A 26,293-nucleotide genomic window follows, 5' to 3' on the forward strand; every position below is an offset into this window, starting at 1 on the left:
CCTTCAGCCCCAGTCATGATGTATCTTTTTTTTTTTTTTTTTTTTTTGAGGAAGGGTCTCTCTACATAGCCCTGGTTGTCCTAAAACTTACTCTGTAGACCTGGCTGGCCTCAACCTCACAGAGGTCTGCCTGCCTCTGCCTTCTAAATACTGGGACTAAAGGAGTATGCCACCACACCTGGCATCATGGTGTATCTTAATGGGCTCTCTGAGTTGACTTTAGGAAGCTCCCAGGCCTGGGAGAAAGACCGAGGCCTCAGTGGCCTCCATCACCCATGTGGGAAATCCTGGGGACTGTGGGTGAGGCCATCAGTGTCCTGAGCTTGGGTACAGCCTCTGACCTCCTCTCCCCTCCTTCCCTAGACATCCTTCTATGGTCGCTTCCGGCACTTCTTGGACATCATTGACCCTCGGACACTCTTTGTCACTGAGGTGAGTCAGAGCCCACACTCTCGATGGAGGCCCCCGGCCTTTGTATCTTTTCACTTTGGAATGCATGGGTCATCAGAAGGGATGAGGAGGTGAAGAGCGTGAGGAAGGTGAGAGGTGAGAGGAAGATCATGCATCTTTGTATTTGTCTAGCTAGGTCAGCCAGGAGGGCATGCCTCCGTGGACTGTGAGCCTTCTCCCATGATTCCATTGGTGCTCACTGTACTCTTTTGAGAGAAACAGCATTTTTATTTCTGAAAATCTCACTGGTGTTTTTACCAATTATGTAAATATATACCCAACACAAAAGTTCAAACAGGGTCCAAGGTGGGTCTCTGTAATATAGTGCTTACCTACAAGTGCAAGACCCTGGATTTAGATTCCCAGCATGGCAGGGAGTTGGGTATCAAGCAGTCTAGATGTAGTTAGCAGAGCAAAAGGCAGATACCTTTCATTATCCTCCTTGCTCAGTTCCTGTCTCTCCTAGGTAACCATTGCATGTGGCTTTTAATATCTAGTCTGTTATGCATTATATTATTTGCTTGCAAAATTGTACAGTTCTATGAATTTTGACAGACATGCAGCTGCATATTCATGGCCATGATCATGTGAGAGATGGCTCAGCTGGTAAGTCGCTTGCCTCACAAGCATGAGGATCTAAGTTCAGTCGCCAGCACATACATGAAGAACAAGGAACACACTTCTGATCTCTGGACCTCCCTGGAGGGCTAATGTATCCCAATCAGTGAGCTGCAGGCCAATGGAAGAGCCTGTTTTAAAGGAGGTAGATGGCAAGCCCAAGAATGACACTTGAGGTTATCCTCTGGCCTCCACATGCACACATATGCAAGCACTTGTTCAACTGCACACACAGGAACACCATATACACATGCACTTAGAGAAGAAAAGCCAGGCGCAGTGGCCTTCCTGTATAAGCTGGGGAGGTGGAGACAGGAGGATCACTGTGGTGTTCGACTAGTGCAGTCACATGGATGAGCTCCAAGTTCAGTGAAATGCCTACCTCAGAAACATAAGGTGGGAGCCGATTGAGGAAGGGACCCTGTGTTAACTAACCTCTGGCCTCCCCATGCACAATGTACACCCAAGCACATGCCGCTGCACATGCTTATACACATGCACACTGGCTGTAAAGCATTTCCATCATCCTAACAGCTGGCTTGTGCTTTGTCGGGGCCAGTCCTCCCCATCCCCAGGTCCTATCAGCTTCTCATCTGTTCTGCTATTCTAGACTGCAGTGTGCTAATGGAATTCCACAGCCACCTCTTCCCTCAACAGTGTGCTTTGCCATTTTTTGAGAGAGGGTCTCATAGGTAACAATGGCTGTGTTGTAGCTTGCTTTGTAGACCAAGTTGGCCTTGGGAACAAGATGACTAACTTGTAAGGCAAGTGTGAAAAATACATGTTTAACTTCTTGGAAACTTAACACATTGCTTTTCCAAGTGGCTTTCCATGTGACACTCCCATCAACGATGTAGGAGACTTCTAATGGCTCCACTTCCTCACGTGACACTTGCTATTATCTCTTGATCTTATTCAAAGGCTGAGAAGCAATCAGTATTATGAATTGAAAAACTAATTCTTTGCAGGGGTAGCTTAAGAAATGTGTCTTTTCATATGAATTTGAGAAATGAATGTGGGAATTCATATTCATATAAAGTGGCACACATTTATTAAACACATGCTGAATAAGACAGCTTGTGGTTTTATTTTTATTTATATTTTTGATTTGCATGCATGCATGCATGTATGCTTGTATGTGTGTGTGCACATGTGTGTGTGAATGTGTGTGTGTGCATGCGTGAGCACATGTGTGCCATGTGTGTTCTGGTGCCTGTGGAGGCCAGAAGAGGATGTCAGAGCCGTTGGAGCTGGAATTACAGGTAGTTGTGAGCTGCCGAATATAGGTGCTGGGAATTGAACTTGGGTCCTCTGGAAGAGAAGCAAGAGCTCTTAACTGTGGAGCCATCTTCCCAGCCCCTTACTTTTATTTTGTGTTACATTTATTTATTTTATGTGTAGGCATGTCAAGGGTGTGAGCTATGGCATGAGTTGTAGGAACTGGTTCTCTCCTACCACATGGGTTCTGGGGATCAAACTCGGGTCTCAGCTTGACGGCAAGTGCCTTTACTCAGTGAGCCATCTCACCAGTCCTGTATGTTTAAACTGACACACAACACACATACATTTGCATTTGCATGTCATGATTCTATACCCGTGCACCTCTGCCATGCAGAGCAAATATGTTGGTCCCTCTCAAACATTTGTTGTTTCTCTGTGGTGACTGTAAACGTTACACATCTGTTAGCCTATCAGAATCACAAAAATCTGCCCCACCAGGGGCTGCTGTCACACATCCCATTCTACAGAGTGGAAAGTCAGGACTCATCATGCACACATTGCTGCCCTGAGTCGGGCTAAGAGCAGATACACTGCAGACTTGCTGCTCAACAGGTTTACATTCCTGTTTAGAAAAATCTGAGTTTCGGCCAGGTGCTGGTGGCCCCCACCTTTAATCCCAGCACTTGGAAGCAGAAGCAGGCAGATCTCTGTGAGTTTGAGGCCAGCCTGGTCTACAGAGTGAGTTCTAGGACAGCCATTACACAGAGAACTCAGCGTCCCTCCTCCAGGGTACCTCCTCGCTCCCACACTCAGCATTTCATTGGCTGTTGCTTTCCATCACCTACATCTTCCTTCAAGTCTTGCTTTTGTTGTTGTTGCTTATTATTTATTTATTTGTTTGTTTTTTTGTTTTTTGAGACAGGGTTTCTCTTCTAGTTTTGTTGCCTGTTCTGGATCTCACTTTGTAGACCAGGCTGGCCTTGAACTCACAGAGATCCACCTGCCTCTGCCTCGTGAGTGCTGGGATTAAAGGTGTGCACCACCACCACCCAGCCCAATTATTTTTATTTTATTTTATTATTTTCATTTTTTTTTCTAAAACAGGGTCTTGTTATTTAGTCTAGGCTGACCTGGAACTCACTAGGTAGTTCAGGCTGGCCTTGCACTCTCTGTACTCAGCTTCCTATGTGCAGGGATTACAGGCATGTACTACCACGCCCAGGGGAACTCTTACATTTGAAAGACCACAACCTACTTATATATTACCAACCTATTTGGGCTATTTTTTGTATTAATTAAATAATAAGCAAATCTCACACCCCACACTTCCCATTAGCAGTTAAAATGTCAAAGCAACTAAAAACGCTTACTAATTAGAAATTAACCCAGGCAACAGCAGCTTTCAAATGTTGTTCAGATTGCACATATACTCTTCCCACCTAGAGATCCAATAGGTTTGTAGTGAGTGGATCTGCCTTCTCCTTCACGGGTACACCAGAGTGGAGGACTGTCTCCAGGAGCACACATGCCAGCCTCTTGGGAAGTTAGTATTCTCGGAAAATCTTGAATCCTTCTCAAGTCTGCAAGGGCCCTGCATGGGCCTTCAGGCTAGCAAGGCAGTAGTCTCAACCCTCACCATAAACAAAGGTAGTGAGAGGAAAGAGCCTCTGACCTGAGTGTGCTTTGCTGGGCTGCGGGACACATGGCATACCAGGTCCCCCATATCCTAGAACTCATGTCTACAGGACCCTGCTTTCCTCCCAGGCCTGTGGCTGGCGTCCTGGAAGGGAGTGTGGGTGGCAACTGCTTGGCTGGAGATCTGAAGGTAAGAGGACAGTAGAGGACACGAGAAGGTGGCTGTGCGAGCTGAAGGTCCCCAGCAAGGAGTGATCCCAGGCAGCCTGAGCCACCTGCAGCCCCAGTTCTGAGGCAGTCTTGGAGTCTGGAGAGGATCGTCTTCAGAAGGTTTTGCAGCTGTTGGCTTGCAATTTATAACTGGCCAAGCTTTAAAAAGATTCCAACCCTTGTATGTGTAATGAGGCGGAGGCAATTTTATCCACCGTAATTTCTCTTAGGAAGAAGGCTGTCTTTGTTCTCAGAATGCCTTGAACAAGGCTTCAAAGGAGGAGGAGGTGGCTCTGCTTGACAGCGGGAAAGAATTGTGTTTGATTCTAAAAGGGGAGAGGAGGGGGATGGAAGAAGAGGAGCAAACAGTGGGGAGGGGAGCAGGAAGATGGGTGAGCTGGAAGATTGGCATATGAGGTGAACAGTGGGATGAGGCTGGGCTCTGCTGATCTCATCCCGTGGAGAAAGTTATATATGCATGCGATCGTCCACTCCATGACCGTTCCAAGGAATCCTCGGCACAGTCAATATGGGTCATGTAGATTATTTGGGTACTTGGAGGACTGATGAGGCTCCTGTCCAGGACACAGTGTACAGCATCCAGCTCATCCAGGGAAGCTTTCAGAAATGCATGAGAGATGTCCCGCCCTTTCATGTAGGCTATGGAATGCAGTCTAGACCTCTAAAGGCAGGGTTGTGCTACATGGCACCTATGTTTTTGTTTTATTTGGGGAAGGGGAGGCAGATAGGGTCTCACATTTTAGGCCAGGTTAACCTGGAACTCAGTATATAGCCCAGGCTGGCCTCAATAACATAGCTGTTTTAGTTAGGGTTTCTATTGCTGTGAACAGACACCATGACCACAGCAACTTTTAAAAAGGAAAACATTAATTGGGGTGACTTACAGTTTCAGAGGTTTAGTCCATTATTGTCACGGCAAGAAGCATGGTAGCATGCAGGCAGGCATGGTACTGGAGAGGTAGCTGAGAGTACTGCATCTCGATCCACAGGCAACAGGAAGGGAACTGTCTACCACACTCACTGGGTGTGGCTTGAACACATTGAGACCTCAAAGCCTGCCACCTCAGTGACACAGTTCCTCCAAAAAGGACACACCCACTCCATCAAGGCCACACCTATTAGTGCCACTCCCTATAGGCCAAGCATTCAAACACAGGAGTCCCTGGGGGCCAGTCTTTCAAACTACTATAGTGGCTGGTGCTGTCCTTGAACTTCTGACCCTCTTGCCTCCACTTCCAAAGTGCTAGGACTACAGTTGGTGTCTTCCACCATCCATGGTGATTTTTGTCATTGTTGTTATTTTGTTGTTTTGAGACAGGATCTTACAATGTAGCCTTGGCTGGCTTAGAACTCACTATGTAGACTGGCCTGGCCTTGAACTCATAGATCTGCCTGCATCTGCCTTCTAAGTGTTAAAGTTCTGTACCACTACACTTGGGAATTATTTTTCTTTTTAAAGACCATCTCTCATCTTGTAGCATAGGCTATCTTGGAACTCATGTAATCCAGGCCGGCTCCCCTTGCCCTTGCCTCCCAACGTGAGACAACACACCTGGGTCTAAGTTCCTCTGAATTTTATCTGAAGGTAGCATGAATTGGCTATTCTGATTTCAATCATCACTTAATGGTTAACAAATGATCATCCTGAAAACATAGAGTGCTAGCCAAAATAGTATGATACACACACACACACACACACACACACACACACACATACACACACACACACACACTCACACGTATGTATTTTTATATACATGGGTGTTTTGCCTGCATGTATGTCTATGTACCATGTGTTTGCCTGGTGCCTACAGAGGCTAGACAAGGGACATTGGATCCTCTGGAACTGGATTTACAGACAGTTCTAAGCCACCATGTGGTGCTGGGAATTGAACCTGGGTCCTCTGGAAGAGAAGCAAGAGCTCTTGTCTGCTGAGCCATCTCTCCAGCCCCAGAAATATTATCAGTAACATCCACTCAGTACTAAAATCTATGTAGTAAATCAGAACTCTGTTGAGTGCATTTAGGTTAGAATAAATAACTGTAGTGGGGGAATGGGTCGGTCGCTCGTGTGTGCCTGCAATCCCAGCATTTGGGATGAGGAGGTAGAGGGATCAGGATTCCAATCTAGTGTCAGGTACGTGAAATCCTGTCACAGACAAACAAACAAACTGTGGTGCTGGAGAGATGGCTCAGTTCTCTTCCAGAGGTTCCAAATCCACTTCCTAAAATCCATGTTGGGCAGTTCACAACTACCTGTAATTCCAGCTCCAGAGGATCCTATTGCTCCTATTGCTCTCTTCTGGTCTCTGTGGGCACACACACACACACACACACACACACACACACACACACAAACAGACACACATACACACATAGACACAGACACACACACAGATACACAGACACGTACACAGACACACATACACACACAGACACACACACATACACAGACACACAAACACACAGACACACACACACATACACACAGACACACACGCATACACACAGACACACACGCATACACACAGACACACACACATACACACAGACACACAGACACACATGCACCTACATAGACACAAACACATACACATGAAAAAAGAGTGAAAAATTAAGTATAAAGTGAATAGATAACTCCAGGTAACTACTGGTGTTGGGACCTGGGGCTGTCACTGTGGGAGGAGGGAGGTAAGAGAAAGTGCCATGTGGTGTTGTATTTGAATCAAGGACATCAGTGTGAAGCCAGGACTTCACACATGTATGTACACACATACTTCCAGTACATTTCCCTCCTGTGACAGGGATCCGTGGAAGCTATCTGGGTGGGAAAAAGGCCAAGAATGGCCAACCCATGTTCCCACGTGGGGGAGTTGGGCACCAGATAATGGGATTGTATTGCTGGTAATCCATGGAGTCTGCTTAATGATCAAAGGAATTTATTTGGGGGTTAACTCACAAGACAGAATAAAGGAATTTGTCATAGAGTCTTGGAAGGGTGAGGCACAGTCTAATGCTGTTCTCTGGCAAGCTCTGCCCTGGTCCATCCCGGTGTCCAAAGCAATGAGGTAGCAAAGAGAGAGTCCCATATGTGCATCCCAGGTCTTAAGGGTCCCCCCTTTCCCCTCAGCGGCCTTGCCCCAGGAGCGTGTACCTCAAGGTCATAGGTAGATGTAACAGTTACCTGCTACCTCACTAGGGGAGATGCTTCATGGCATGGCTAAAACAGCTACCCACTACATTTCCCAGTTTCCTGGTGTGCTCACTGAAAGATGGAGCTGGAACATTCCAGTACCTTTGAACACACCAGCATTCAGTACCTGGGTCCTAAATGCCATTACACAAGAACACACAGGGCTCATTGAGAGATGGTGAATCCAGGTTAGAGGCAGAGAAAGTCGCTGTGGAAAGTTGGAGACTGCTATGGAGCTGAGAGATGTGCACACAGTAACTGGCTTGAAAGAAACACTGGCCGTGTTTGGACAAATTTGGCGTTAAGAGGATGGATAGAGTCAAATACCCCCAGTAGGGAGAAAACAAGTCCACGGGGACTGGCAAGATGGCTCAGCAGCCAAAGAAAGCACTTTCTGTGCAAGCCTGGAGATCTGAGTTCAATTCCTGGGTCCCCAGTAAAAGTGGAAGAAGTAGGCCAAGTCCACACAGTTGTCCTCCTGACATCCACACCCACATTACAGCACGTTGCACACACAATGATAGTAAATAAAATTTATAAAAAGTCTACAAGTCCAGTTATACTAAAATGTGGGGTTGGGGGTTTGATGGCTGTCACTGTTTTGCTGTTTGACCCCCAATATTTATAGCTTCTAGGGGAAAGAGTTACTTTAGCTCATAGTGTCAGAGGCTTCTGTTCATGGTCCATGCCTCCCTCAATTATGAGTCACTGATGAGGCTGCAGGAGCGTGTGGTAGAGGCTGTCTACTGGTAGACATCTCTGGGACAACAGTATTATGTCTAGCAGCACTCACATTAGGGACAGTGTTCCCAGGCTCTGGAACAGAATCCTCACAGAAATGTACAGAGTGTTCTTCACTAATTACCCAGGTCCTTCAGGATCTAATACAGCTGTGGAGTGACCTGTGTAACTTGTTCAAATAGCAGATTTAGATCAAGTTCATGGGTGACACTTAACACTGTAAAGTAGAGGTTCTCAGAAACAGGACACTGATTTCCTCTCAAAGCATCCCCTGCTGGGGCTGAAGACGTGATCAGTTGGTATGGTGTCTGCCATACAAGCATGAGGACCTGAGTTTGGGTCTCCATCACCCACATAAAAAGCTGGATGTGGTGTCATGTGTCTGTAACCCCAGTGATGAGGGAGAGGATGGTCCCCAGGCTCACTGGTCAGCCGCTGTGGATAGTCCATGAACTCCAGGTTAAAAGAGAGACACTGTCTCAAAAAAAAGTGGGGAGCAGTAGAGAAAGACACCGGAAATTGACCTCTGACATGTATGTACGCACATCTCACACACACACACACACACACACACACACACACACACACACACACAGAGTATTACAGTATTTCTCGGGGATGTATTAGAATGTTTGACTTAAAAATTGCTGTTTGGGGTCTGGGAGGATGGGACAGTTAGTAAGTGCTCTCCACACAAGCACGAGGACTGAGGTGAGCCTCATCACCCATGTAAAAAGCAGCCGGTTCAGTCCACGTACCAGGGGAGGCAGAGACAGGCAGAGACCTGAGGCTCTCTGGCTGAGCAGCTCAGCCTACCATTAAGTCAGACAGACACTGTCAAAAAGCAAGATGGAAGGCTCCTAAGTAATGACATTCAGTGTAGTTCTCTGGACGGACACACACACACACACACACACACACTTGCACACCCAACCACATGCATTGACACACATACATTCACACATACAAAAATTCCTTTTAGAGTTGAGTTTCACTTAAAAACAAAGATTAAATTTATTAGAAAGAATATACTCACATGCAATCTATGCATTAACAAGTGCTTAAAATTAAAAATCATTAAATAAATTTTGGTAGAATTAGAACACTTTCTAGGGATTTTTGAAATGGCCCTAAAACATACTTTCGCCATCTTGCAATATGTATTTCTGTGAAGTGGTGATCTCAGCATTGCTTATAAAATCAAAATATCTGTCAGCTCTGAAAACTGTTGAAGATATTCTACATTCTGCAATATCAGATATCTGCCAAGATTTATTATTGGTTTATTAGGTTTTGTTCTTTGGAGAAAGTTTCACTATACAGCTTTGACTGGCCTAGAACTCACTCTGTAGACCAGGCTGGGCTGGAACTCATAGTAATCCTCCTGCCTCTGTCTCCTGAGTGTTGGGATGACAGGTGTGCATGCTGTACCCCACTGAGATTTAATTCTTTTTTTTTTTTTTTTTTTTGGTTTTTCGAGACAGGATTTCTCTGCGTAGCTTTGCGCCTTTCCTGGATCTCACTTGGTAGCCCAGGCTGGCCTCGAACTCACAGAGATCTGCCTGCCTCTGCCTCCCGAGTGCTGGGATTAAAGGCGTGCGCCACCACTGCCCAGTGAGATTTAATTCTTTATGGAAAAGTAAACATCTTCATGTCATTACTTTGCAAATTTGCTTTCATTTTTAATACATGGAAAATGTATATGTATATAAAATTATTTTAAAATACATTTCTTTTTTAAATCAACATTTTAAACGTATTATTCTATATGCATAGGTGTTTTGCCTGCACATATGTCTGTGTACTACATGTGTGTGCAGGTGCCTCCAAGACCAGAAGAGGGCATCAGGTCTCCTGGAACTGGAGTTAGGCAGTTGGGAGCTGCCATGTGGGTGCTGGGAACCAAACCTGTGTCCTCTGCAAGAGCAGCCAGTGCTCTTAAACACTGAGCCATCTCTCCAGCCCCTCTCATTTTTTCCTCTTTTAAGACTTAGTCTATGGGGCTGGTGGGAAGTGCTCAGTTCAGCAGCGCATACACTAAAACTGCAACTTTACAGAGATTATTGTGACTCATACACAAGGATAACATGCACATTTGTGAAACATCCTATTAAAAAGATAGAAAAAGAAACGTGTGTAGTCACTACATAATAACCCATCATGTGGTCGTGCTATGCATTTTAAAAACAATTTTTCTATTATTGGTATTTCAGTTGGTTTCAGGTCTTTAAAAAAAGTTACATTTTAATTTAGTGAGTGTGTGTTGAGGGGGGGATGGAGGGAGAGAGTGAGTGTGTTTACGTGCCACAGTACAAGTGTGAGGTCAGAGAAGAACTTTGGGAGTCAGTTTTGTCCTATGGTGTGGGGCCTGGGGATTAAACTCGGGTGGTCAGGCCTGGCAGTAACTGCCTTTCCCTGCCGAGCCACCTCATTGGCTCTCTAGTGGGATTTTTCATTTTAAATGCCCAAGAGGCTGAAAGATGGCTCATTGTGTAAGGGTACTTATTAGACAAGCATGAGGACCTGGGTTTGAGATCCCAGAACTCATTTAAAAGGACAGATGTGGACTGGGTGCCAGCACTGTCAGAGGCAGGGACAGGGGGACTCCTTGGGCTTGTTGGCCATCAGTCTAGCTCCAGGTTCAGTGAGAGACCCTGTCTCAAAGGAATAATGACAGAGAGTGATAAACAGGACACCTGATGTCTTCTTTTTTTGCTTGCTTGTTTGTTTTTTAGTTTTTCAAGGCAGGGTTTCTCTGTGTAACAGCTCTAGCTGTCCTGGATCTCACTCTGTAGACCAGGCTGGCCTTGAACTCACAGAGATCCTCTGTCTCCCAAGTGCTGGGATTCAAGGTATGCACCACCACCACCAAGCCTGACACCTGATGTCTTCATCTTGTCTCTGCACATATACAATATAATGCATACACAGTATGTGTGCATGTGCGTACACACACACACACAGACACACACACAGACACATACAAATACACACACACCCACACATACACACACAGACACATATAAATACACACACACACAGACACACACACATACAAACACACACACACACACACACACACACACACACACACACACACACACACACACCTATCAAGTTACAAGTCAATTTTTTGTCTATTTGCATGCATTTTTGTCATACCTACCACACTGTGCATATAATAGGTGCTGGGAACCAAACCCAGGTCTTTTAAAAATATATTTATTTATTAAAATTTTTTTCATTTTACATACCAACCCCAGTTCCCCCTCCCTCCCCTTCTCCCGCCTCCTCACCTCCCTCCCACTCTGCCCCCATCCACTCCTCAGAGTGGGTAAGGCCTCCCATGGTAGTCAACAGAGTCTGGCATACCAAGATGAAGGAGAGCCTAGCCCCTCCCCATTGTATCAAGGCTGAGCAAGGTATCCCACCACAGCGAATGCAAACCCAGGTCTTTTGCAAGAGCAGCAAGTGTTCTTAACTACTGAGCCATCTCTTCAGGGCCACCCCTCCCCTTAATATAATTTAGGCCATGGTTGGATTTTAATGCTCTTAGGCTGGTTGGCCATTGGTTTCCTGTAGGATGCACCACCTGTCCCATGGTTTACCAGTTTACTTCCCTGGTCCTAAGATAACTGGAGATCAGCTTTGGGGAAAACGTGCATCTCTGGACCTGCCCCTTTCTCTGCCCCTCTTTTTTGACCTGAGGATCGAACCCAGGGCCTTGCTCTTGCTAAGCAAATGCTCTACCACTGAGCTAAATCCCCAACCCTCCTCTTTCGTTTTTTCAAGATAGGGTTTCTTTGTGTAACAGCCCTGGCTGTTCTGGAACAGCTGTGTAGACCAGTCTGGCCTTGAACTCAGAGATCTTCCTGCCTCTGCCTCCTGAGTGCTGGGATTGAAGGCATGGGCCACCACACCTGACACTCATTGGTATTCCTTAACTTTGAATTTTTAAAGTAACTTTGAGACATCCCTGTCCTCTCCCCTTCGTTGATTTGAGCAGACATGTTCTTTTCTCTCTCTCTCTCTCTCTTTCTTTCTTTCTCTTCTTTCTTTCTTTCTTTTTCTTTCTTTCTTTTTTCTTTCTTTCTCTTTCTTTCTTTCTTTCTTTCTTTTCTTTCTTTCTGTCATTTGTAAGAGTTTATATTTTAGAGATATATTAACCTTTCATAATTTATAATATATCTGGGAATCAAACTTGGGCCCTCTGCAAAAGCAATATATTTGCTTAACTACTGAGCCATCTCTCCAGCTCCCAATCTTTGTTGTTTTGTGAAGCAGGGTCTCAGTTTGTAGCCCAGGTTGTCCTGTAGCTCACTGGGTAGCCCAGGCTGGCCTTGGACTTCTTGATCCCCTTCTCCCACTTCCCAAAGGCTAGGACTACAGATGTGTCCACCATGCCTGCTCTTTAAACATCGTAAGTTGCTGACGTATTTGGAGATGAGAACATGCAGATGGGAAGAAAGTGAATTACCCATTTTGGAATGGACAGATCAGGAAGGGATGTGGTGGACAAGTGTGTGTGCTGCTCTTGGTGAGCGGCTCAGCTACAGCAGTGCAGCTTACTCAGGCTTACTGCTCATGCATGTGGGTCTTTCCTGAGCTGCTTGGGTTTCCATACAGCATGATGGCTCCTTCTAAGAGAGGACCATCCTGAGAGCAAGGTGGAAGAGCAAGACTTTATTGTCTAGCCTTAGGTAATACTGCCTCATATGTACCACCTTCTCTGTGTGTTGAGATAGAGTCTCTCTGGAATCAAGGGGAGGGCACATAGACTTTATCTCTAGACTTGGCTATGGAAACATTCTAGAAGACTCTGGGACAGATAATGGGGTGACTGTCTTTAGAGGGTCCATTATGCCAGTGAGAGTCATCTATGTTGTAAGGTAGTCATTATTTTCTAGGTTTTGCTTTTTTTTTTTTTTTTTTTTAAACATGGATCCATATAGCACAGGCTGTGTAACCATGGCTGACCTGATCTGATGCTCTCGCTTCCACCTCTATAGTGCAAGAATTACAGGTGTGCACCATCACCTGTCAGCTTACTTGCTTACTTTTTAAATTGCTGTATAGTTCCCGCCCCCTCCCCCCACCTGCCCCGTCTCCCTTCCTTCCTCCCCTCCCTCCCTCTGGTTTCTTGTGTAGCCCAGGCTGCCTTCAGACTCATTATGTAGCCAAACCTGGTTTGAACTCCTGATGCTTTTGACTCCACCTCACAAGTACTGGTGTTAGCTGTATGCCACCACCTAGGAAGTAAATTATCGTTCTGTCTCCCTGCCCCCAAGGGGTCTAATAGCCCCCACTGGCCTGGAACTCACTATGTAGACCAGGCTAGCTACAAACTCACTGAGATCTGCCTGCCTCTGCCTCCTGAGTACCGGAATTTAAAAACATGTGCCACAACACCTGGCTTGTCGGCTTCCTTTTTTGACAGTCTCACTGTTTAGTATACACTGTAGCCCAATCTGGGTTAGATCCCATGATTCCCTGACTCTGCCTGTAATACTGTGGTTGCAGGCAGACACTACCACTCCTAGAAAATTATTGTGTGATATTTCATTGAGTGTGTATAGTCCAATTTATGTATCTACACTTCTATTAGTTATCTGTAGTCTTGACCATGTCAGGGAGCTGCTGGGAATGTCTTTGTTTGTTTGTTTGTTTTTGTTGTTTGTTTATCGAGACAGAGTTTCTCTATGTAGTTTTGGTACCTATCCTGGATCTTGCTCTGTAGACCAGGCTGGCCTTGAACTCACAGAGATCTGCCTGGCTTTGCCTCTCAAGTGCTGAGATTAAAGGCATGTACCACTGCTGCCCGGCACTCCTGTAAATGTCTTTATCCAAGTCTCTTGGTGAATGAAAGCCACCTTCTATCATCAGTGTTGCGTTGAAGAATTCAAATACACACACACACACACACACACACACACACACACACACACACACGCAATTAACTTTCTTTCCCTCTTCCAGTCTGTCAGGTGTTGTAGCTATAAATACTTGAATAGTAGGTAAATCTGTCAGTATTTTTAAAACTTTTGTTCACTTATTTTATGTTTGTGTTTTGTGTGTGTGCATGCTAGTATGTGTGCACATGTGCCTCGGTGCATGTCTGGCGTTCAGGGGACAGCTGGTGAGAGTTGGTTCTCTCCTTCCACCACTTGGATTCCAGGGACTGAACACAGGCAATCAGACTTACCCACAATCACCTTTACCCAGTGAACCATTTTGCCAGCCTCCTGCCAGTACTTTTTAAATGACAAAAATAAGCTGTGGAAATATAGTGTGATTATATCCACCTAATAAAAAGCTTTCCATGTTACAAATGAAGTTAAGGTCTTCCTGACCCATGTCATCCTTGGTCCTTTTTTCCTCCAACCTAGTTACTCCTGTTATGAGCTTGGTGGGTCTCCATTTTTTTTTCTCATTTTCACAGGCACATAAATATATTCCTAAAAACCCTTGTGCCTGCTGCCCCCTTCCTGTGTGTCTGTGTGTCTGTGTGTGTCCAGTGAATGATATTATATTGCTCCGCCATTTTGTTCTCACTCAGGAAATTACCCGGGATGTGGTCAGGAGATGCTTGCTTGGTTTTGTGTTGTTTCCGTCCTCAGTGTTGGAGATGGAACTCAGAGCCCAAAACATGTGAAGCAAGTGTCCTGAGCTACACCCCAGCCCTTCCTTCATTCTGGTGTGTGTGTGTGTGTGTGTGTGTGTGTGTGTGTGTGTGTACATGCACATGGGTGTGCATGGGTGTGGAGGCCAGAGGTCAACCTCAGGTGTGGTTCCTTAGGTGCTGTTGACCTTTTTGTTTTGAGACAAGATCTCTCCTGGTTTGGAGCTCACCTAGTAGGCTATGCTGTCTAACCAGCAAGCCCCAGGAATCCCTGTTTCAACCCCTCCAGCTCTGGGATTGCAAGTATGCATACCTCACTTTATTATTTGGTGCCTTCTGGGGATTGAACCCTGGTCCTCATGCTTGCATGCAAGCACTTTACTGCCTAAACCATCTCCCGAGTTTTACTTCAGGTTTAGGGTGGGCTGGCCTGATCTGTTGTGTGCCACACCATTGCTGTTGAGCCAGGTCCCTGTGGGAGGACATTTAGGTCAGACCCTTTCTGCTGTTTCATGTGTGTTCTGAGGGCTGTGGTCACACACTGTGAACACTGTCACTCTGGTTGAAGGAAGCCCTGTCATAAGTACTTGTCTGACGCCACACAAGGTCTCTTCTCTTTGCTCCACAGAAGCGTCTCCGAGAGGCTGTGCAGCTGTTGGAGGACTACCAGCATGGCACCCTGCATCCAGGAGTTACCAATGAGCAGGTACCTCTGCTGGGGTGGGAGTGGGGGGCAGGAGGAGGGGATCCTGGAATCTTGTGGGTAATATGCCAAAGTTTTTCTTTTTGTTCAGAAACTTTATTTCAAAACTTAAGCACATATTTTTTAAAGAAATATTTACACATAGTTCAAATATTTACACATGTTAAAAAAAAAAAAAGACATTATGTTGTCACTCCCCAGTCCCATTCCCGGTCACCGGAAGAACTCCTTTTAGCCACGTCTCGGGTGTAAATCGTCTGTATTTGTCTATCTGAACTGCTGTTCCTCAGCTATTTGGCTCTGGCAGTTGTGATGGTTGAGGAGTCAGCTCTCTTATCTTCCACTTCTATAAAGACACATCTTCCTTCTAATACACCCCCCTCCTCAAACATTTAGTCATGGCTGTGAGAGCTGTATTTCAGCTGCTCATGTCGCTCCAGTTATTAAATACCATTTACTGAACAGTCAAGTTGTTTGTCCACAACCGTTCCTTTCTCAACTGTCTGTTTTACCTGGAGTTTTTCACTGATAAACTTTGTTCCACTTCTAGCTCTTAGTGTATCTTCTGCGATCAGTACTTCAGCGCCTCCTTCTAATCGGAAGTCCCCTCTATCGACATTCTCCCTTGCCTACATCCAGTTAGTCCTGGCTCTGTCTTCTGTTCGTGTATTCTATTGTTATGGTGAGACACTTTTTGTGGCTCCCTGAAATGGGTGAGTGAGAAGGATGTTCAAATCAGCCGAGGAAAAGTTGAAATGGGTTGTTAGCGCTTTTGTTATCGTTGTTTTGGGGATAGGGTCTTACTGTACCGTGTTGGCTGTCCCAAAAGTCACTGGGTAGACTCAAACATGCAGAGATCCACCTTAAAGGCACAAACCACCACTCAGACTTACCTGACAGTTTGGGTGAGCAAGTCCTCGGTCGACAATTATTTTTTTCCTCATAATTTTGAAGACCATTGCTTATTTTCTCCGGGTCTACAGTCTGGCTTTTGGAAATTCTGATGCCATTTAACTTCTGATTTTTCTGAAGGTTGTTAGGATTTTGTCTTAGGAGTTCTATTGGTGAGGAGACACCATGACCACGACAACTCCTATAAAGAAAAACATTTGATTGGGGCTGGCTTACAGTTGAGAGGTTCAGTCCATTGTCATCATGGTGGGAAGCTTGGCAGTGTGCAGGAGGACATAGTACTGGAGAAGGAGCAGGAAGAGACTCAGACACACTTCCTCCCACAAGGCCACACCTCCTACAGCAAGGCCACACCTCCAGCGAGGCCACGCCTCCTCACAGTGCCACTCCCTGTGAGCCTATGGGGCCTTTTTTTTTTTTCAAACCGCCACAGTTGCCTACATTCTTTCTTTGGGATTATTTATGATCCTCTTCATGCCCTCTTCCCCTCTGTCTCCTCCCCACTCTGCCTCCTCTCCCTTCCTCCTCTTCCTCCTTTTCTTTTGAGATAGGATCTCATGTAGCCTAGGATGGCCCTCAATTTTTCGGTATAGGCAAGGATGACCTTGAATTCTTGATTCTCTTGATTTCAGATTCTATTTTAAAAGTGCTTGGAATACAGGCCTGTTTTTGGAGACAGGGTCTCACTCGTTAGCTCAGCCTCAAACTCAAGGCACTCCTTCCTCAGCCTCTTGAATCCTGGGATTACAGGTGTGAGTTCCTACACCTAGCTTATCCTAAGTCTTTTAAACATCATTATTTTGAATTTTTGGTGACCCCTTAAATCTGAAAGTTCTTAGCAGTCTTGGCAAACATTTTTACTTTTTTTTTTTTTTTTCATTGTTGTTTTTGAGACAGGGTCTCATTCTGGAGCTGGCTAAACTTGAACTCAAGGTGATCCTCCTGCCTCAGCCATCCAAGTGCTGGGATTAGAGGAGTTAGCCACCATATTCAGCTATACTGTGTCTTTGATAATTTCTTATCATTCTGGAACTCCTAGACTTCAGATGTTAGATGTATTTTGTGTGTTCATGTGTCTACTGTATGTACTTGTTAGTGTATGCATGTACGGGTGCACATGTGTGCAGTAGTGTGTAGAAGACAGAGGGTGTCTTTCCTCAATTGCTCACCACATTTATTTTTTGAGAAAGGGTTTCTCACTGAAGCTGTGGATTATTGATTTGGCTATGATGATGGTTGGCCTTGCTCTTCAAGGCTATGCCCCTCACATCACTGGGGTTACGTGTGTACACTGTCACATCAGGCTTTTACCCAGGTGCTGGGGATCCAGTTTCAGGTGTTCATGTTTGCATGGCAGATACTTCCCCAAGAGGGCCATCTCCCAAGTCCCACATGTGGACATCTTAAACTGCCACTCAGCCTTCCCTCTCTTCCTGAGTACTAGGGACTGAACCCAGGGACTGCTGTGTGCTAGGCCAGTGCCCGCCGTGACTACACCCTCTGCTCTCAGGATTCCTGTCTCCCTTTCCTGCTTCATTCCATCACTACAGGACAGAGAGCAAGGATGAAGCAGGGTGAGCCTCTTTCCTCACAGGACACCCCACCCTGAGACAATGACAGTGAAGAGAGGCAGAAGCTTGCTCAGAGGCTTGCTCAGACTCAGGGCAGCTAGAGAGTTTGCCTCCCTCCCTCCCTCTCTCCCTCTCTCCCTCTCTCCCTCCCTCCCTCCCTCTCTCCCTCTCTCCCTTCCTCCCTCCCTCCCTTCCTCCCTCCCTTCCTTCCTTCCTTCCTTCCTTCCTTCCTTCCTTCCTTTCTTTCCTGGTGTTTTGAGACAGGGTCTCTCTATGTAGTCCTGTAGATTAGGCTGGCCCTGAACTCACAAAGCTTCTTCTACCTCTGCCACTTGAATGCTGAGATTAAAGGTATATGCTGCAACACCAACCTGGAAGAGTTTTCTTACTTGAGACTGACTGACACCAGCTAGTGAGGAGGGGCTGGGTGGGAGGGGTACACGCAAGGATGAGAAAGGAGTGGGCTAGGCAAATTCAAGGTGGGATTGGTCCAGACAAAGATGCACACTGTGCTGAAGGTCCAGGGAGGAAGCACCTCAGAAGAAATGAACAGGACTGATGTGCTAGACGCTAGCTAGCAGGACAAAGTGACCTCAGTACATCCCTTGGCCGAATGCCCATGCAGGGCCCTGAGGGAGTGTTGAGACAGGAAAGCCCAGGCAGTCAAGCGACCCGGTCTGGCTGTCTTGATGTATTTGCCCTCCAGCCCTGGGCAGGGAGGCAGGCTGTAGGCTTGTTCCCCAGTGGTGTCATTTCTGGCTGGCATTGGGTTTGCATGGTGGACCTGGTCCTCTAGCCCTCTAGCCTGGAGGAGTCCTCACACCTTCCAATGTCCTTTGAACTTGTCAGAAGTAAGGCCACTTCCTGACTCTGGCCTGTTACCTGTCTAAGCTCCCTCATGCCCCATTTCCCCTGAGCTGGGCCTCTTGGCCTCTCTCAGCTCCCAGGGTTTGGGGATAGAGGCCACATTATTCTCTTTGCTCCCTGGGATAGCTGCTGTCCTGTTTTTCAGCCTGCTTTGTTTTCTGTCCCCAAAGCCCCTAAGGGCCTCCTGGGGCTGGGGGAAGGGCCTGGAGCTTGGCATTTAGCTGTTTCCTGTGCTGCTGCATTCTGGCTGATGATGGTAGTGCCTGGTGGGTCCATCTGGTGGCTGAGTGGTACAGTACTCAAGGTGTGAGCCTGCCACTCTGGTCCCCAGGAGCAGCATCTCCTCTGCAGAGCCTGAAAAATTGGGCTGTGTGTGGTGGCTCTCACAGTGCTTCCTTCCATAGGCCACAGTCATCAAAGTCACAGACAGCTGGCCTTCAGAGACTGGGGAAGAGAGGGAACAGAGATGACAGGTCAGCTCCACAGCATTGTGCAATTAAGGAGAGGCCCAGGTTCTAGCTCAGGGATGGCCCTGCTCAAGTATCACGTCTGGGACATCTGAAGAGTCCCACAGAGCCCTGGGACTTGGAGTAGGCAGTAGTCTTGGTCTCTGCACCTGTACTCTGTCTGCTCCAAGGTCCTTTTGGCAGGTGTGTGGTCTAAATCCCACAGCTGGCCCTGATGCCTGCAATTGTGACTGATGCCATGAGCTGCCTGGATACCTAGTGTGTGTTCCTAGTCATCTCAGCCATCCGAGGTGGTTTGCTCCTGGAGCCTCGCTTGCTCCTCTGCTCACGGACAGCTGCTAGCTTCTCCACTGACGATTGCCTTCTTAATGATTGCCATACCAATGAATGATGCATGACCTGCAGGAGTTCCATAGTCTAGAGTCTCTCTCCGCCTGGTTGGTCAGTCTCCTTCCCCAGCTGTTCTGTTCTGTTTCCATAACCCTTGGGAAACACCTTCCAGAATCTTCCAAGTTCCTGCTTTTTCAGATATGTGACTTTTTGTGTACCTCCTGAGTCTCACGATCTTCTCTCCCTCCTGGAAGGAATGTTTTAGTTTGGAGAGAACTGCTGTACCACACAGGTCTCATGTGTTCCAGGATGGCTTTGAACTCAGTATATAGCTGAGGATGACTGAACTCCTGCTCCTCCCAGAGTGCTGGTAATATGGGCATGTGCCACCATGCCAGGTTTATGTGATGCTGGCATGCAACCCAGGACTTCAAGCTGACCTACCTTAGTGTTTTGCACTGAGATATCTATCTTTAGTGCTTAATATGCAGTGCGTGCTTAATAAACATTTGCTCACTAAATAAATAATTTTATAATAAATATGAAAGTAAATATCCCTACCTTCATATTACAGAAGAGGTACTGGAGGCTCAGAAAGATTAAATAAATCACCCCACATCTCCTAGTGAGCCAATGGGAGATTTGGAATTCAAATCTGGGTTCCTTTGTAGGGCCTGACCTCCATCCACCCAGAGAAAAGCTTCGTGAATGAGGAAGCCACAGCTGCTGCTGGGACAGTGCTGCAGAAGCAGGCAGGACACCCCTCTTCTCTGTAGCCTGGGGGCTCCCTTCACCCCACATGGGCTTGTATAGGTACACGGTACCTGGGAGTTACCATGGTAACACAATGAATGGAACACTATCCTACAATGGGCCGGACTGATCAATTAGGAAGTTTTTTGTTTGTTGAATGGAGGCGTCCATCCCTACAGAAGGGTCCCCTTCAGGCTCTGTTTAGTCACCTTCTGGAGGTTGTTTTAAATAGACTCCATCTTTGCTGCCTTAGGAGGTTTGGAGAAGCAGCTTGCTAGGAGACAGAGGGGAAATAATCGAGCCAGACTGGGGGTGGGGCCGTTATTCTCCTTCTGGCTCCTGGGGTGTGTCCTGTCTCCCAGCAGCGTGTGGGACCCCAGCCCACCCCTCCTTTGGTCTCCACTTGGAGAATGAGTCAGGTTCAGCTGAGACACTGGCCACTTCTAAAATCAGTAAATCTGTGTGTTTTATCAGCCACTCAGAGGGCTTCTCCACACTGCCCTTTGTCCCTGTTCTCCCAGTGAGCCAAACAGTCTCAACTCTCAGATCTACGCAGGGTCATTACTAAAGCCAGTCAGTCAGTCTCACGGGGTCAGGGCTACACAGTTCCATGTTCAGCCAGAGGCGCAGAGGGTGCTGGGCTGAGGACAGAGGAGGTCAGTGCTTAACCTGGGAGTAAAGTTCACAGTGAGGGTGCCTGTGTGTGCTGCTGTGAAGAGCCTGGCCCGGGCTCTCCACGTGGGTGGCCAGCCACTCAGTTAGCCTTTCATGCATAGTTGTATGTCCCAGGGTGGCTGTTCTCCATGACCTGCTTGCAGGAGTGGTTTGTGGGACTGTAGCTTTTCCCCTGTGGGCAGTACCTGCTGCCTCTTCTGAATCCAGCAGTAATTCATTGGTCCAGCAGGTTGCGGGGGAAAGCCCAGCCAGAACTGTAAGCCCACTGTCCTTACCTGTCCTTTTGAGTTGGTGCTGTAGACTGGACAGGAAGGGGGCATGGATTCCACCTCTTTCCTCTTCTGATTGATTACTGTTGCTCTTATTTGAGACAGGGTCTCGTGTAGCCCAGGATGGCCTTAAATTCACTACATAGCTAGGATGGCCTTAAACTCCTGATCCCCTTTCTTCTGTCTCCAGAATTCGGGGGGTTATGCAGACATATAACATTATGCCCATGTTATTATTCTGGTTAATTCTGGTTACTCTGGTAATTAATTCTGGTTAATTATTTATTTGTTTGTTTTTGATCTGTTGAGACAGTTGCTCTCCAGGCAGTCCAGGCTGGCCTGGAACTTGCTATATACCGTAGGTTGTCCTGGAATCAGGTTCCTTCTGCCTCAGTCTCCTGAATGCTGGGGTTATAGGTATGCTTTGACTTAAAAAAAAAAAAAAAAGTACAAGCCAAAGGTATGTGGGAATTTAACCAGGAGTACAAGGCAAGATGGTGGCTGTGCCAGGGCCAAAGTGCTGGACCCTGTGTGTGGTCACTTTGCTCTTGGCAGAAATCAAGTACCTGCTAAGAAGGGAAGGACTGTGTGTTTTGGCTGATGGTCTCTGCCCTCCCTTGGTGGTGTTCCGTTAGCGTCTGCAAGGCTGCAGTGCAGCCCTGCTTAGTTCTGACACACAGGAGGGAGCAGGAAGTAGTGGGGAGCACTGGCCTGGGAAAGGTGCTTCTCACTTCTCCTCTGCCACAGGAGCTCAGCCACATGGACCCCTACCTGGTGTGTGTGTGTGTGTGTGTGTGTGTGTGTGTGTGTGTGTGTGTGTGTAAATCAAAGAGCCACCTGCCAACTGCTGCTCTCTCGATATGGGGATTTTGTTCGATAGTTAATCCTCCATGTACCATAGGCATCAATAAAGGAATTGGATGCTGGGCACCCTATTTCATTAAAAACTAAAACAAGGACAAAAACAAAACACTTATTTTATTTTTATTTTTTTTTTTTTTGAGACAAGGTTAATACCTATGTAGCTCTGTCTGTCCTAGAACTCACTATGAACAGCTAGCTAGCCATGAACTCACAGAGATCTACCTGCCTCTGCCTCCTGAGTGCTGTGATTGTAGGGGAAGGTGGCCCCTGGTCCCTGCAGGACACACCCAGACACCAGGTTCTCAGCAGAAAGGAGATTTATTGCCCTGGGGGGGGGGCACCTCTGGATTAGGTAAAGCAGAAAATAAGCAGCAGCAGCAGCAGGAGGAGGTTTTGTTTATGTTTTTGTTTTTGTTTTCTTTCTTTCTTATTTTTTTGTAGGAGTGGGTTTTTAAGGAGAAAAGGGAAGTCTGTGTAAGGATGTTTTGGTAAGTCCTTATTGGACAGGTTAGCCAGTATAGTCAATGAATTTTGATTGTTGAACCTTGGAGTTTTGTCTCAGGAATGAGTCAGTGGCCAAATAAGGAAATGGACCTTGGGGACTAGCGTTAGGAATGTAACCTAATGGTTTTTAGTGAGGGAGAGAGAAGGGTAAAGGGCAAAGTCTGCTGGCGCCATGTTTGCCATGTTTGAGTCCGTGTTTGCCACGTTAGAGAGCCCTTCAGTGGTTAAAGGTGTGTGCTGCTAGGCCTGGCTCATGAAAACTTTTAAATGCACATTATTTCTTTTTTCTAGTGGTTGCCTTTATTATATTAGTTAACTAATTGATTAATCTACAGTCTGAGTCCAGGGTCTTGTGCATGCTGGGCAAGTAAGTGGTCTTGTCCTTTACAGTCAGCCCTACCTTTGAGATTTACACACCACACACACACACACACATTTTGAAAAGGTAATATGTGAACAAGATACAGAATTCTGGAAGCAGAGAAAGGGCAAAGAATAGATAAAGAAGTTTTGGGGGCTTCAGAGATGGCTCATTCAGTAAAGCACTCACCATGTAAGCCTAAGGGCCTGAGTTGAATCCCTAGCACCCATGCAAAAGCCGGGCATAGAGGTTGGCATGCATCTTGAAGCAGGCGTTAGAGATGCAGAGATTCATGGAGCTCACTGGCCAGTCAGTCTAGCTGAATCAGAGAGAGAGAGATTGAAGATACTACATTGACATCTAGCCTCCACCCATTTACACCCCTGTGTGCGGAAGTCTCAGTTGGGGATGTAGCTCAGTTGGTAGGGTGCTTTCCACTATGCAGGAAGCACTATGTAAAATGTGACATGCACCCAGGAGGTGGAGGCAGGAGGATCAGGATTTCAAGGTCATCCTGGGCTACATAGAGAGCTTGAGAGCAGCCAGGGACACATAAGACTATGTCTTGAAAAGCAAAAGAAAACATGGGCTGGAACGATGGCACAGCAGTTAACAGTGCACCCTGCTCTTGCAGAGGACCTGAGTTTGGTTCTCAGCACCCACATGGGGAAGCTCACAATGGCTTGTAACTCCGATGTCAAGGGATCGGGTGCCCTCTTCTGGCTTCTGTAAACACCTACACTCATGTATACATACACCCCCTCCCATGTACATATATACACATAACTAAAAGTAAATAAAATATTTTCTTGGGCGGTGGTGGCGCACACCTTTAATCCCAGCACTCAGGAGGCAGAGGCAGGCAGATCTCTGTGAGTTACCAAGTGAGTTCCAGGAAAAGGCGCAAAGCTACACAGAGAAATCCTGTCTCGAAAAACCCAAAAAACAAAACAAATATATTTTCTTAAAAGGAAGATGGAAAGGAAAGAAGAAAAAAGTGAAGGAAGAAAGGGGAAAAGGCAGGCGAGCAGGCCGGCAGCTTCCCATCCAGAAGTGGTAGAGCTAGGGTTTGTCTCCTCCTTTTTCCCTTGCACCTTCCTGTCTGTCTGTCTGTCTGTCTGTCTGTCTGTCTCAAGATACTTCAGGGTTTTCAAAGTTCTCTTTTGTTCCCGAGTTGTCTCATTTCCTCCGAATTCTTTCTGTATGTGTACATATCCAGGCTCACTGAGAAAGGATCTTTTTCATTTAGGTATTTCAAACATCAATTGGAAATAGGGTCTCAAATATCTCGGGCTGGTTTTGAACTCCTGTCCCCCCCCCCTCCCTGTCTCTACCTCCTGAGTTGCTGGGATCACAGGCTCCCAGCTCAAATATCTTTCCACAGGCCACTACTTTATCCAATGTTGAATTCATTTCATTTGTCATGTGTTCTTGATTCAAAAAGCATGTGTTATCATGGTACCCACCTGTGGCCCCAGCTCTTGGGAGGTAGAGGTGGGAGGATCAGGTGTTCAAGGACACCCTGTGCTACAGGAGACCTTGTCTCAAAATTCCCTTGGTTAGAAAACATGGCGCTGGCCACGTACAATGACATATATGTATAAAAAATCTCATAGTGATAATGTGCTAATTAAAAATGTGAATTTAGCAAAAAGAAAGAAAACGAAAGTGGGGTACGGATGTGGTCCTGTTGGTAGCGTGCTTGCCTTGCATGCTCAAGGCCCTGAGTTCCAGCCCAAGGTCTCCATAAACTGGCATGGTAGACCACCTTAATCTGAATACTCTGGAGGTGGGGGCTCCAGGAGAATCCAGAGTTCAGGGTCATTGTCAGCTACATATTGAGTTTGAGACCAGGCTGGGCTACAGGACATCCTGTCTCAAAAATAAATAAATTGGGGGCTGGAGAGGTGGTTCAGTGGCTAGAACACTGGCTGCTCCCCTGGAGGACTTGAATTCAGTTCCCAGCTCCCACACTGGGCAGCTCACAACTATTGGTGAAATTATTAAGGCCACTCCACGTAGTTAAAAGGGAGGTTTATTTTGTGGGGTAACTTACAAATGAAGGGGTAGGTTGCAGGGTCTGGCAAAGGTATAGCGCAGTCCGGCGGTGTTCTCTGGAGAACTCTGCTCGATCTACCTCCAGCGTCCAGTGTCCCAGAACCAAGAGAGCAACCTCCTCCTGATCCTCGGTCTTCTGCTCCCTCCTCTGCCCCGCCTTGTAGGCATGACCATTACCGAAGCCTCAATGGGGGTTGGAACTTCCAGGCCAATGCTGGGATGGCTATCCACTACACACAACTGCCTGCAACTCCAGCTCCAGGGATCTGAAGTCCTCTTGCAATCTCTACAGGTTCACACACATGTGGTGTCATATAACATGCATATATACTCATAAATAAAAACAAAATCTTAAAACAATAAAAAGAAAAGAAAACATGGCACAGAGAGCTGAAATTTCTTATTTTTCTGTCTCTTCTAGCTCTGGAGTGCACAGAAAATCAAACAGGTAATCAAGATCTGGGTTCCTTTTTTTGTCCTTCTCTATGCTTTCCTGGACCCATCCTCTCCCTGTCCTCGGGGTCTAGCAGAAGCCCTAATTCCATGACTAATGGGTATCCAGTCTCTCCCCACCCCTGCCTTCCTCCCAACACCCCATTATGATCTGATTGGCCTCACCCCAGGAACTCTGGGAATTTCAAGAAAAGAATGGATTCTGTCCACCAAGTCTGATTCTGTGCCTTCTGTGTGCCAGGCAAGGTCAAGGAGACTTCCAGGTGGGCACATTCTTGCCCCCCATGGGCTTGGAGGATGGGTCAGGAGGAGGACGCCGATCATGGTTCATGTTTGAGTTTTCCTTTATCCTGAGAAATGGTGAAAACCAACTGTCCAGAGGCAGCAGAGGGCCACTGGTGGGAGGCTCTTCTTGGGGAAGCTGTCCTTGCTCTCAACCTTAACCCTCTGCTTGGTCTCCCCGTCTTCTCTCCCCACCATCAGGCTATCCTACACCCGGACACCAATGAGAAGATCTTCATGCCTTTCAGAATGTCAGGTGAGCTCTTCCTGGTTCTGCCTACCAGGGGTGTTGGCTGTGGTCCCAGCTACGAGTGACTACATGCTCAGATATTATATGACTTTTCCTGGGAAGACATGAAAAAACATGTATTTACCCCAGAAAGGGTGCTGATGGCATCCCAGAGATGGCGCTCAGATCTCTTGGTGAACCACCAAGTTTTATAAGGGTTACTTAAAGGAGCAGAGCTGGTGCTCCGGCATGGGCATTACAAAAAAATCCCATCCCAGGATAGGTGG

At 46.7% G+C, this 26,293-nt stretch overlaps 1 protein-coding gene across 2 annotated transcripts in view; it reads left to right on the forward strand.

The window, feature by feature from the left end:
- Sfxn5 (sideroflexin 5) overlaps positions 1-26,293 on the forward strand; it is a 118,383-nt gene that overhangs the window by 13,677 nt on the left and 78,413 nt on the right. For both annotated transcript variants that reach the window (XM_036182755.1, XM_036182754.1), the window contains exons 2-5: positions 364-432; positions 15,337-15,414; positions 25,464-25,490; positions 25,979-26,033. In XM_036182755.1, the coding sequence (XP_036038648.1) occupies positions 364-432; positions 15,337-15,414; positions 25,464-25,490; positions 25,979-26,033 (229 nt within the window). The remainder of the gene's footprint in view (positions 1-363; positions 433-15,336; positions 15,415-25,463; positions 25,491-25,978; positions 26,034-26,293) is intronic.

Source organism: Onychomys torridus, chromosome 3 (genome assembly GCF_903995425.1).
Source record: "Onychomys torridus chromosome 3, mOncTor1.1, whole genome shotgun sequence".
Classification (NCBI taxonomy): Eukaryota; Metazoa; Chordata; class Mammalia; order Rodentia; family Cricetidae; genus Onychomys; species Onychomys torridus.